This window comes from Halichoerus grypus, chromosome 11 (genome assembly GCF_964656455.1).
Source record: "Halichoerus grypus chromosome 11, mHalGry1.hap1.1, whole genome shotgun sequence".
NCBI classification, from domain to species: domain Eukaryota; kingdom Metazoa; phylum Chordata; class Mammalia; order Carnivora; family Phocidae; genus Halichoerus; species Halichoerus grypus.
Window position 1 is genome coordinate 111,264,016 of NC_135722.1, and position 13,848 is coordinate 111,277,863.

At 40.6% G+C, this 13,848-nt stretch overlaps 1 protein-coding gene across 5 annotated transcripts in view; it reads right to left on the reverse strand.

The window, feature by feature from the left end:
- LOC118520436 (centrosomal protein of 126 kDa) overlaps positions 1-13,848 on the reverse strand; it is a 90,815-nt gene that overhangs the window by 30,351 nt on the left and 46,616 nt on the right. For 4 of the 5 annotated variants that reach the window (XM_078059094.1, XM_078059093.1, XM_078059095.1 and 1 more), the window contains exon 4: positions 9,338-9,449. In XM_078059094.1, coding sequence (XP_077915220.1) covers positions 9,338-9,449 — 112 coding nt within the window. Of the gene's footprint in view, positions 1-707; positions 1,320-9,337; positions 9,450-13,848 lie in introns of all 5 variants that reach the window. The other variant, XM_078059097.1, reaches the window with a different exon arrangement.

Sequence of the window (13,848 nt, forward strand, 5' to 3'; positions counted from 1 at the left end):
TCTCCATCCTACTTTACTAGGTTTGGAAGCCTGGCTCTTCTTGACGGAGGAGAATATACACACTTGTTTTCAGTTGTGTCACGATACAAGCATGGTTTTCAGGCCACACAAGGCGCGTCTCTAGTGCAGGGTCTGCCTGTAGTGTGCTGAAGTGCCACCCACAGGTTATCAGTGGGTGACACCACTTTCTACGAGGACTCTGCATCTTCTGGGAACGTCTCGCTAGTTCTATTTCAGCACACGTACAGAGTGAGAAGCAAAGAGCCAGGAGCACTGTTCTGGGGGGTGGGAAGGAAGCGTATCAGAGCGGACCACTGCTGTGCACACGCAGCAGTGTGACTCCCAAGAGCATTTAGGCCCAGCTCACTTCAACTGCTCCTATTTTAACGAGGATAAAAATGTTTGGAGGATACATGGCCACATGTAACATATACCTATCTCCAATACACATATATATCTTTATTGGGACGAACTGGAATAGTCAAGGTCAACGGTTACTAGATTCCAGCCCATCCTTTTGTGACCACAGAGTCCGCGGTCACGGAGAGCAAGAAGGTATTTCGCACAAGTTCCTGAATGCTGAGAGTATGTTTCTCTCTCTGCCTTTTAGGCTTTCCTACTCTCACAGATTCCTTCCCCTTCAGTCACCCTTCCCAAACAAAATATTACTAAATCTACAAAATGTCTAATAAACCCAATTTATTTACCTTTAAAGTTGACGTCTCTCAACTTTTTCTTCTCTATTTCTTTCTTCTCTACTCCACTTGCTTCTCTTCTCTTCTCTACTTTCTTCCCCCAGTGAGGAGGATTGAGGGGATGAATAGAAATAAAAGGAGATGGGGAAGTAGGAAGAGAGGGAGAGTAAAGTATGGGGGGAAAGGATGAAGACACAGGATGGATTGGAGAGGGAGCTGAATGCAGAGGAGAGGAAAAGAGAGGGACAGATGAAAGGGGTAAGGATGGAGAGGCAGGAGAGGAGGGTAAAGAAGAGGAAAGGATGGAGGAAGAGGAAGAGGACTGCACAGGGGATGAAGAAGGTGTGGAAGACAAAGAAGAGCACGGGGAGCGACAGGGAGGTGGGTGGGAGTGAACTGAGGCAGGAGGATGGTCTACAAAGGCCTGGGGCAGATCTGACAATGTGGTGGTTTGTGGAACAGACTGCTGGACTGACCAAAAAGAATCTAAAGTAGCAGGATGTTCAGGGAACAGGCTGATATCAGAAAGAGTGGGGACTGGTTGATGAGGGGGGTGACTGGATAAACAGGAAGGCTTCAAAATGGGGACAGCTTCCAAAGGGGTTGGGGAAACAACCAGTAGAGCTGGAAGGGAATGATGAATGAGGGCAGGCATTAGAGTGGCTGGAGTAGAACGCTGTGGAGGGAAATGTTTGGGTCTGGAAGTTTTGTAAAATAACTTGCTCTGTGAGTCAGGAGGAGGGATGATTGTGGAACTTCGGGGTGGGTGGGGTAGATGGTCAGGTGGGCCAGAAGGAATTGGGGCTGGTAGATGCGGGAAACTGCTAGAGAAGCTGGGGGTAACTGGGGCTGGAGGGTGAGGAAGATATTTGACTGGGTAGGACAGTAACGGGGCTGGTAAAGAGGTCTTTGGAAGAGCAGTGGGGACAGATGGACGGACAGGCAGGGTTTGGGGCTGGTGGGGGGCAGAAACAGTTGGATAGCCAGGAAGAATCTGGGAATGGTGGGATAGCAATGGGGCCCGTGGAGGAGACAGCTGATCAGTTAAGTAGGGATAAGGTGTGGACACAGCTGGACAGGCAGGAATGGATCTGCACAGGTGGAAAAGCATTTGGACAGGCAGGTAGAGAGACAGCCTTATTAAGATGTTCTTCTTGTTGTTGACGCTTATTAGGCTGCCTCTAGGCTTTTGATTCATAGTATATTTTTGTCCTGAGGGTCCATGCATGTGTTCTTCTGATCAACCAGTGTCCGCTCACATGTGCTGAGAAATGTATGTAGCTTATTCACGTTCCCCTTTTCTGATTCCTCTCAAGAGTATTTTCACCTCTTTAGAAGTCTGGTAGTCATACAGATAATAAATATGGGCTAGAAAATCTGGTTTAAATTACTGGTACAAAGGGAAAATGAGGTCAAATAGATCACTGCTCAGCTCTGGCCAGATTTCTCAGGGTTGCATGTGGTTCAGGTCCAACTGTGTCACCATAAATACATGGATATTGGAGATAGATATCTGATAATATCACTTTAAAGTATAAAAATTACATCTATCAGAAGGGTGAAGTATATTATATTTGTGATAAGTATTTGGTTGTGATGGAAGGCTGATTACTTGTATTTTTAATGTTAGTCCCTTATTAATATTCTTATATCTCATTATTTCCTGAGGCAGCTTCTATTTTCATATGGATATATTCTCTGATTGTCTTGAGGCTTTAGCATTGAATGCCCTCTAGTTTTTCATACAATTTTTTACCGTTAGATGATCACATTACCAACATCTTAAACTATTTTTTATCTGCCACTAATATTTTCCACATTGGAACAATTGTTTATGAGTACTGATAGAATCACCTACTTTGGATGCTGCCTGTTTCCTGCCATTACTTTTTTTTTTTTTTTTTAAAGATTTTATTTATTTGACAGAGAGAGACATACCGAGAGAGGGAACACAAGCAGGGGGTGTGGGAGAGGGAGAAGCAGGCTTCCTGCAGAGCAGGGAGCCCGATGTGGGGCTCGATCCCAGGACCCTGGGACCATGACCCGAGCCGAAGGCAGACGCTTAACGACTGAGCCACCCAGGCGCCCCTCCTGCCATTACTTTATTCCTTAACACATTTTAGGTTTATGTTCCACATATAATGGATTTTTAATGTGATGCTAGCTTATCAATATTGTAGCTTAATCATATTTTAAATAAATAGTACACGTATTTCTATTAACTTAACACCTGATCCTTAATATTCCAATATTTCATACTTGTATAGCATTTTATAATTTACAAAGCATTTTCATACACATTATTTAATACTGTTAGTTATCTGTGGGGAGAAATTCAACATTTTACAAGTAAGCCATAGTGTTATCTCTGTAAATTCTATACATTTGTTGTTTTCCAAATATATAACATTTATGTGTGTGTGTATACATACAGATAGGTGTAGATAGTCATAGTCAAAATAGTGCATTACAATAATAAATGAAAACTATGTATTCTAATTTAAAATGGAGATCATCTCTCGTAAAACAAAATGACGTATGTTACTTAGTGGTCCTAGCAGATTTGGATAATGCTAACTCTATGTTTGTGTGCTACAGGAAGTCAAAGTTGTTCTGACACTTCATCTCTTCTAAGACTTTAAGGAACTGTACAGTGTTGAGGGAAAAATAGCCTATACTTTCATTCCTAGCAATAAAGAGCTTTTTTATTGAAAATATCTGATAACACAAAGGATAATAATTGATATGCAGAAAGAAACCTGTGAGTAAGGAAAACCTGTATACAAAAATGCACATTACTTTTATACTAAATGATTTGGAATTTTTATTACTCTAAATCCCCCCTCTAAATGTCTGTCGTCTTCCCTCCCCACGGACTACTCTGAAGTTATACTCCCTTCACCCCCGAGACTTCTCGGCCACTGCTGTCCGGCTTCCTCCCGCCGCTCCGAGGTACTGCTTTTGCTCACGATTAACTAAAAACAGACACTTCTGGACCACTGTCTTTCTGACTTTAATTCCCTTGGTTTGCATGTCATCGTGCTTTCCTGGTTATTTTCCTACTTCTCCAGTTGTTCCTTCTCAGGTTCTTTCTTTTTTTTTTTTTTTTTTTTTCTTTTTTAATTTTTTTATTGTTATGTTAAACTCAGGTTCTTTCTTGAGCTCCTTTCTTTGCTTGTCCTTTATATGCTGGAATTTCTTTTTTATAGTAAACTTTAAAGACTATTTCAATGTCATTCACTTATATTTCTTGAAATGGGAATATATACATTATTCACCAATAAAGCTTAATGCTTTAAATTTACAATTACCCTATTTGTAGAAATTTGAAAATTATTCCAATTAAACAAAAGTACAAAAAATTTTTTTCTTATAATTCAAAATGTATTTTAAAGTGACATTTTTATAGAAGCCAAAACCTCTAACCCAAAATTGAGAACTGTAGTCTCATAAGCATAACAAAATGGCCACATTCTAACTTAATTATCTTGGTTATTAACAGTGGGGAAAAAATGCGGTGGCTCCTAAATAAGACAAAGCAGGCTAACAACTGGTATGGATTCCCTTCTGGGCACTCAGAGCTCCAGCCCTAATCATTATTTTATCATAACAGACAACTGCTGCAACTTTAAAAAAAAGGTAAAACGGACTCTTGGTATTTATTATTGGCGATGCTTGCTAAGATTTAAGAACCCCAAAAATGAGAATCAGAAAATAACCCACAATTAAAAAAAAAAATCCTAAGGGATTGACTGCTACACAGTGTAATTTAGTGTTCCACATCAATAGTGTTTTTGATTTAGATGGTATTTTTTCACAAATAAAGCTCCTCGTTAAATATCTGGTAAATACTTTGTAATCACAGTAAGTGCTGGGAGACTAAGTTCCAAAGAAAATTAATGTGATTTGCTTAACCTAACATTGCAAGACAAATCTCAAGCACCATCAAGATGCACTCAATCTGTTGGTCTCCACGCCCTCAGGGGAAGCTCATCTATATGGGCACTATCTTATTAAGACTTGGTACTTTGCTTCCAAAATCCAGAGAGTAGCTAAATATTGAAATGGACTCTTGCTTTATAAATATAAAATTATATCTAACTCTTGCTGTTAAATATACTTGCAAAACTAAAAAAAAAACTTTCCAAAAGGTCAAAAGAGATATAATTATTTTATCTCCTTACTCCAGGTAACTCTGTTAAAAAGATACTGACAGAATTCCAGTTTTAATTTGTAAAGTTTTGGTGTAAAAGCAAATGTATTGGGACGCCTGGGTGGCTCAGCTGGTTAAGCATCTGCCTTCGGCTCAGGTCATGATCTCAGGGTCCTGGGATCAAGTCCTGTATCAGACTTCCTGCTCAGGCGGGAGTCTGCTTCTCTCTCTCTCTCTCTCTCTCTCTGCCCCTCCCCACTGCTCATTCTCTCTCTCTCTCAAATAAATAAATAAAAACTTAAAAAAAGCGCTATTGTATTGAAATCCAGTAAAGTTTTGAACTTTCATCTAAACTAGCAAAACAACTATTCACTTTGGTGAGTTTTTACAAGTGTACTCTTGAACTGAAGAATTCACTTTTTTTATTATGCTGGAATTCTTGAGAGTTATGTGACGCTCTTTTTTGCTTATCTATCCATACTCTGTGTAATCTAGAGGACTGAATCAACCCCAGATAGCTGGCACGAAGCTACAGCTGTGGTTTTCCCCGAGTGTGGAAATTCTTATTACTGGACGTGTCTCTCTCATGGACCTAGGCGTGATCCATATGGAGCCATTGCCAGGAATACTGGTTCCTGTTTGGAACACGGGGTTTCTAGCCAGGGTGGCACGCACCCACCCTGTGATCTTGTTTCCTCGTAGCTGAGCTGTCATGTGCGGGGACGGGGCATAGCAAAGACCGACTGCTTTGTGATCTGCCAGGAGGATCCCTCCCGCTGAAGAATGTTGCCTGTTGCCGTGAAACGTTTTCTGTCCTCTAACTGAAGCCCAACACAACTTGCTGGGAGTTTCACTGTTTAGCTGAACTCACGAACCATGTCTTTAACTTCATCCATTCATTGGCAATTATTGTATCTAGATCTGTGGCTGAGAGCTCTTACCATGAGAAATTGGCTCGGGAATATCCCCTAAGTGCCTCAAACTTACAACTTACTATCCTTTTGCCAGTCACTCCCTCCTTCACACCTCTTCTTCCCTAATAGTTCTTATGGTTTCACTACCTGTTAACTGACCAATCCTGATCTCCAGTCATGCTTCACTCCTCCTGAACACCTTCCAGTTCTTAAACAGTCACCAAATCCTGTTGATTCCCCCTCCTAAACAACTCTCAAGAAGTCTTCATTTTTATTAACTGAAGTATCACGTTAGCTATTTCCCACCTTTAGCTGTACCCTACTCCTTCCCATTCTCGCAGTATTTCTAAAGTATAAATGTTGAATGCTTGCTTCAGTAATTACTTGTAGGACAAACTCCTTAACAAGCCTCTTCATGAGTTAACTCATGGCTTCCTTTCCAAGCAAACTGTCCGCTCACAAGTCCCCTTCTCACTGTGCATGCTAGCGGGACTGAGCTGCGTTCAGCGCCCTCAACACAGCACGCCCTTTCCCACGCTACCTGCTCCCCCAGCTGGAGTGCCCTCTCGGTGTTTGTCTCTGACCAATCTCCTCCTCGTCTACTGACTTCAGGTCAAGTTCATACTCTCGGAGGAGTGTCCACGTATGTCAGGGATGTTCCTCCACCCATCGTATTTACTGAACGCCTCCAACATGCACAGCACAGAGCCAGGAACTACAGGGAATACCTGCGTGTGCACCGTTTAGCCACTGATCCCTAGAATACCCCATTCTGGTTGGGGAGACATAACTACATATAAAAATGAAGCCACAACATATACAATCATGACTTCCAAGTGTATTCTATAGCCTGGATATCTCATTTCATTTTAGGTCCAATTGTTTTTATACATTCTACTTGGATATTTATCCCCTCAGTTCAGATGCCTGCAATAAAATTTAGCAATATCTTGCCAAACTTATACTGTTTCATTGTTTCTTTTTATTTTTTTAAAGTCAACAAATTCCCTCAATTATCAAGACTCAAAATTTCAGCTTCTTTTGATCTTTTTTGCTTTTTTTCATTTTCTTTATCCCATCATACACCAAATTCATAATCTAATTTCCATAGTCTATTTCTATGAAATGTCTTTTCCTTCTATCTTTCTTTTCGATTTCACTACTACTATCCTTTTAACATAAGTCTTTTTAAGTTCACGGCTGGATACCTCCTGATCTTCCTGCCATTAATCATTCCATGCTCCACATTTTATACTTTTATCTGGTCAACATTCTTAAATCCTCTTTCTTACATCAGTTCTCTGTGCTGTGAAAAGGTGTTTGCATCTTTCCTTCTCTCATCCTTTCCTTCTAACCACTCAAAATATTTTTATTCCTTCACAGACCTATCATTTCCTCACTATACAAAATAGTACTATTCCAGTTTAAACAGTAATGATATATCCTTTGGATTATCCCATTAATCTTCTCTTGTTCCCTTGCCTTCACTTTCTTTCCATCCTTTTCATTCTCCAACATTCACACCAATTATCTTTCTAAAATGACAAAGAGGATTTTATCAGTCTCTGATGGGGGAGCCTGGGTGGCTCAGTTGGTTAAGCGTCTGCCTTTGGCTCAGGTCATGATCTCAGGGTCCTGGGATCGAGCCCCACGTCAGGCTCCCTGCTCAGAGGGGAGTCTGCTTCTCCCTCTTCCTCTGCCCCTCCCCCACACCCCTCTCCTGCTCTCTCTCTCTCAAATAAATAAAGTCTTAAAAAAAATCAGTCCCTGATTAAAAACCTTCACTGCTTCTCTTTCTCAAAAGATGTTTTTGATCATTAGTCTTCTAGCTTCCACTCTGCTGGGCTCCTCTGCTGAGGACACGGGGTCTTCTGGCAGTGCTCATCTGTGGCTACACATGTCTCCAGGTCAGGTCTGTGGGGGTCACACTGATTCTGTGGTTGTTAGTTCTTGGGGGCCCCCATCCCGTGCTGGCTTTCCAGTTCCTTCATTAGCCCCTCTCCCGTCCCCCCTTTTAAATGTGCCACCTGTTTCACGCCAGGACAACAGCTTGTGTGACTAATTCCCTAGAAGCCATTTGATCTCTATAAACTGCTTTTTTTCCAAGAACCTCTATCCTTCTTTAGTTTCCATAGCACAACCCTCTCCTAGTCCTGTATCAACCTTTCTGCTCCCATCTGTAGGCTTCTTTCTTCTACTTCCTTAAACGTGGCTGTTTTCAGTGCTCTGTCCTAGGCCTGTCATCACAGCACACATCCTCCTTGGCTGCGTCTCATCCACTGTGTGCTGTTCAATGACCTTAAGCCTACATCTTTCTCTAGAGCTCTGAACTGATATAATTTCAATTAGATGTATTGAAATAGCCTCCTGTTTTGTCCTCTTTCAATCCATTATTCACATTTGTTCACAGTAGATTGGAATGATATATTAAAAAAGAAAAGCTGATCTTACCACCCATCTACTTAAGATCCTTCACTGACTCCTCTTGAACTCTCAAGATAAAGTTTATATTCCTTAGTGTACAGACGCCTTTACTCTCCAACCTCCTGTCTAGCCAAGCTCCTGTTACTGTGCACACTCCCACCCCTGGAACACACCACTCCTTCCGTCACTCTCGGCCCTCTGTCTGGAGTCCCAGGGCCCACCTGTTTCATAACCAATTCCTATCTTCTCCAAAGCTTTGTTGAAGAATCTTCTATTCCATGAGGTCTTTCCTGAACTATAATGATGACTGAGAAAATGAATTTAATTGTTCTTAGCTCTGATCAAGGGAACCACTGGCCACACATAGTCTAAAAATGGAAGTACTTTAGTAAATAACATTATGTACAGGTAAAATATTAACATAATTAATGTCCGAATTGTAAATGCCTTTATATAAATAAATATCACATATTATTATCATTACTCATTTGGTACTATCTATACTTTTTGAAGCACGATTTTGCTTCTCTCCTAGATTATACGCTAGGAATCGTATTTTACGGTATTATACTTCTCCACATCCCCTTTACAGTGCCGGATCTAGCACTACGCATGCTGTAGCTCCAATAAACATTTATACTAAGTAAATGGAAAATATAAGATGTCACAGGGTACTCTGGCTGAGCCATTCTACTGCTCCTAGATAATTCACTTACGCTACCCTGGAGAGGAACCAGGAGACATTAGCTTTTTCAAGAGATCCAAGAAAGATTTTTTCCATGAGGAAAAACCCATTTCTACCATAAATTACTCCTTTTATCTAAACTTATATCACTACAACACAGTTTTTTCCTCTCAGTAAGGATAAATAATGAACATCAATATTTTTAAATGGTTTTAGTGATAGTCTCCATGGAAAATTATTCAACATAGGCAGCACTGTAATACCAAAGACAAAAAATTAGAATTTTGCCTTATTCTTGAAGCAATTTATATTCTACTCTACCTCAAATTAATCTGTGAGAATAAAATAGTAAACGCTACAATAAAGGTGAGGAGTAACTGAAGAAAAGGCCTACAAACTCAGCAAAAAAACCTATTTAATTATTATATATACTAATAATTATACATTATAATAATAAATTACTTACCTCCAATTTATTGTTGGTCTGTGGGAAGGGAGGAGGTTTACTTCTGATTTTAAATTGGATTCCTGAATTTGCTTGAGGGCTTCTTCCAACGGAGGAACTGGTTTTTTAAAAACTAAAGGGATAATAAATAAAAATCAAATAGTACAGAATCACTTCATTTTCAATTATCTTTTTTTTAGATAATTGGTCAATAATAAAATACTACTTTAAAACTTTTGTAAAAAGAAAATAGTTTTTAGAATAGTGTAAATATTTTAAATTTAGACATTTAATTACCCACAGAGAAACTGTTACTTGCCAATTTTAAGAATATTTATCTGGAAAGAAACTTTGAGAAATATCTGGGTTCTTCATTCTGGCATGCACCCCACAATATTTGATCTCAGGATTCCATAAATTTCTGACAAAATTTACTGATTTTTTTTTTAATTTATTTATTTGAGAGAGAGAGAGAAAGAGAGCAAGAGTGCACTAGCAGGGGCAGGGGCAGAAGGAGAGGGAGAGAATCTCAAGCAGACTGTCCACTGAGCATGGAGCCCCAACGTGGGGCTCAGTCCCTCAGCCCTGAGACCATGACCTGAGCTGAAATCAAGAGTCGGCTACTCAACTGACTGAGCCACCCAGGTGCCCCAAAGTTTGTTAATATTCTTATGAAGAAAATGGGAAGGTATAAAAAACACCAACTACTGTTTACTGAGCACTTACTGTTACAGACATTATTTTTAAGCACACTGTAACTATTAGCTAATTTAATCCTCACTATGGCCTACGAGGCAGCTGCTACTTGAATCTCCATTTTGCAATGGAGGAAACTGGGGCCCAGTTTAGGGTCATAGATTCTGTGGACATTTGTCTACATAGCACGCAGCACATCCTTTAACCAGCCCCGCTTCCCATGTGTGCCCGTTTCCCCGAAGCCTTCCCCCGTGCACTCTGTACTCAACATGCTCTACTTCTCCTACTTCTCCGTATTCTTCTCACCTTCCTGCGCCAGGTGAAACACAGCTGTCTTCTAGGGATACTGCTTCTCTTGCAGCCTGCTAAAATGGAGGCACTATTTCCCTCCCATCACATACCACAGACAACTCAAGGCGTGGAGGTAGGGTAGCCGCCTTTCAAGTGCTCCATTGACACCTCCAAACTGTATCTCCTCCTCCTTTAAAAAGCCCCTTTGTTATCAGACTTTTCCACCATTGTGATGTTTTACTTTAAAATGCGAAGCAAAGCCAGTATATTATTATATATGGATTAGTTCACATTGAACCCTAGAGAGTCCATTTCCCTAATCAAGGGATGATGGCATTAATATACCATCAGTTATGACAGGGCTGACAAGATATTCTAGTCGTAAAGGACCAATCCTTTTGAGGCAGATACTATCAAGTGTTATATATTGACTGGTTTTCTAATTAGTATACTCACCGTCTAACATGGGTTTTCATTAGTGAAAATAACAGCCTGTTGAATAGCTTGATGAATGTTAAAAATGGGCTTTCTTTGTTGAAATTAAAGGAATTCAAGACAAGTGCATTTTCCTAAACATATGTCAATCACTCCCTACTTTTACATGAACAGAGAGTAAGAATCCGAGGAGGTCTATGTCCTTTACCCTGTGGATGACCTCTGAGTCTTGACATCTGATCAGTCTTGTGTTCAACCATTAATACAGGAACATTTCCAAATGTCCAAAGCCAGAGGGCACACAGTTTTGCCTCTGGAATGTGGCTGTGAGTGCCTCGGTAAACCTTTCATGTAAGGTGTAGTTAGAGCACGTACAAGGACAGAATGCTGGGACTTTACTCAGCTTACTGAACAAGCTGTGTGAATGGTCTGTGTCTAGTTATGCAAGGTTATGGTCTGAGACTTGCTTTTATTAACCACCACCTGTTATCTATCAAAGAGGGCCTAGACACTAACTTTAACACTAACTCAGCTCAACAAAAATGTTAAATTGAAGAGACAGATGTACCCATATGTTCATCCCAGCATTATTTACAACAGCCAAGAAATGGAAGCAACCTATGTCCACTGACAGATGAATGGATAAAGAAGACGTGGTATATATACATGATGGGATATTACTCAGCCATAAAAAAGAATGAAATCCATGGGGCGCCTGGGTGGCTCAGTCGGTTAAGCATCTGCCTTCCACTCAGCTCATGATCCCAGGGTCCTGGGAATGAGTCCCACATCAGGCTCCTTGCTCCGCGGGAAGCCTGCTTCTCCCTCTCCCTCTGCTGTTCCCCCTGCTTGTGCTAGTGCTCACTCTCTCTGTCAAATAAATAAATAAATCTTCAAAAAAAAAAAAAAAGAACGAAATCTTGCCATTTGAGACAAGGTGACGGACTTACAGAGCATTATGCTAAGTGAAATAAATCAGAGGACAAATACCATATGATGTCACTTATATGTGGACTCTAAAAAACAAAACAAATGAACACACAAAACAAAACAAGACTCAGACAGAGAGGAAACAAACTGTTACCAGAAGGGGCAAAGATTGAGGGTCCCGTGAAGTGTGAAGCAGGTGGGGGGATTAAGAGGTACAGACTTCCAGGGGCGCCTGGGTGGCTCAGTTGGTTAAGCGACTGCCTTCGGCTCAGGTCATGATCCTGGAGTCCCAGGATCGAGTGCCGCATCGGGCTCCCTGCTCAGTGGGGAGTCTGCTACTTCCTCTGACCCTACCCCCTCTTGTGCACTCTCTCTCTCAAATAAATAAAATCTTAAAAAAAAAAAAGAAAAAGAGGTACAGACTTCCAGGCATAAAATAAGTACATCATGGGGATGGGATGTACGGCACAGGGAGAAGAGTCAGTAACGCTGTCCTCACGTTGTGTGGAGACAGATGGAACTACACTTACTGTGGGGATCATTTTGTAACATACAAAAATGCCGAATCACAAAGATGTACACCTGAACTAACAGGATATCATATGTCAGTTACACCTCAATGAAAAGAAAAATGCCTGAGATCGGTTTACCACCGCTCATTACTGCTTTGTGCTGCTGGTGTCCAAGGACCTCCCAGTGCCTCCCTCTCATTCTCCGCTGACCATGGAAGCCTGTGCTCTTGCAGAACGACCTGTTACTCCGGGACCTCGGAGCCTTCCAGTTCTACCCCAGCAGTCTTCTGACCTCACTGAGACCCCCAACCTGCTGCCCTTCTTTGTAGGAAGGGGGAGAGCCAACTATTATGCTTATCTGGTGAGCCTTCAGTTAACCTTCAGGATTTGGGAATAAACTAAACTAATAGACAATTAAATAGATAGCTGCTTTTCATAGCTTTGTTCTTACTCTTCATTCACAGCATTGAATTTTCTTTTCTTTTTTAAGATTTTATTTATTTGTCAGAGAGAGAGAGAGCATGAGGAGGGGGAGCGGCAGAGGGAGAGGGAGAAGCAGACACCCCGCTGAGCCAGGAGCCCGATGCGGGGCTCGATCCCAGGACCCCAGGATCATGACCTGAGCCGAAGGCAGATGCCCAACCGACTGAGCCACCCAGGTGTCCAGCATTGAATTTTCTTAAAATATTAATTTGATATTTTGTATAGATATTATATTCATATTCAGAAGTTAAAAAATATACATGATACACATTTGGAAGTCTTGTTCTCCGGGGTCATTTGTATATTCTTTCACTGTTTCTGTATGCAAATATAAGTATACATTCTAATTTCCCCCTTTTCTTACCAGAAGGCAGAATATTATATATTGTGATCTGGACCTTCTTTTTATGTTTAACAATATATCCTAAAAATCAGGGATAGACACAAATTTTATGAGAACAAAGGGCTTATACAACTTGGGAGACTTTGTTAAGAAAAAATAATGCAAAATTACTAATATAAAATTAGGTGTAGGGGCCATGACAATGAGGGCTCATGAAACTCAAGCCTCAGTAGCTTCACAGTAAATCTACTTCTGCTGGAGAACTTCCCACATCAGTCCACAAAGAGTTTCTCCATTATTTTTCTAATAGTTGTATAATATTCCATTGCATGAATGTGTCATTTGTTTTTGCTAAAACTCCTCTTTGTATCCAGACCTTTTGGTAGTCAGCACCCTCTTTGGAGCAAATAATTCCCATGAGTGGTAACTACTTTTCTCAGGCATTTAACGTAACTGACCACATCCTCTTTCTTAAAACTACCTTCTCTTTTGCCTTCTTATATATTATTTGCTTTTGTTTCCCACTGTGCATTCTTAGGAACTACTTCTCAAAATCCTCTTCAAAATCCTCTTTTAGTTTTTTCTTGCTCTACCTACAGTAAATACTAGTGTGCATTAAGATTCCATTTTAGGCCCTACCTTCAATCTGTGGTCTATACCCTGGTTTAGCTTATCTTTCCCATGGCTTCATTTATCAACTATATACCATTCATTAGTGACTCTTAAATATACATCTCTATTCCATACCTTTTTCTTAAATTTCAGACCCATATTTCTTTTCTTTTTTTTTTTTTTTTATTCATTTGAGACACAGAGATAGAGAGAGAGCATGAGCAGGGGGA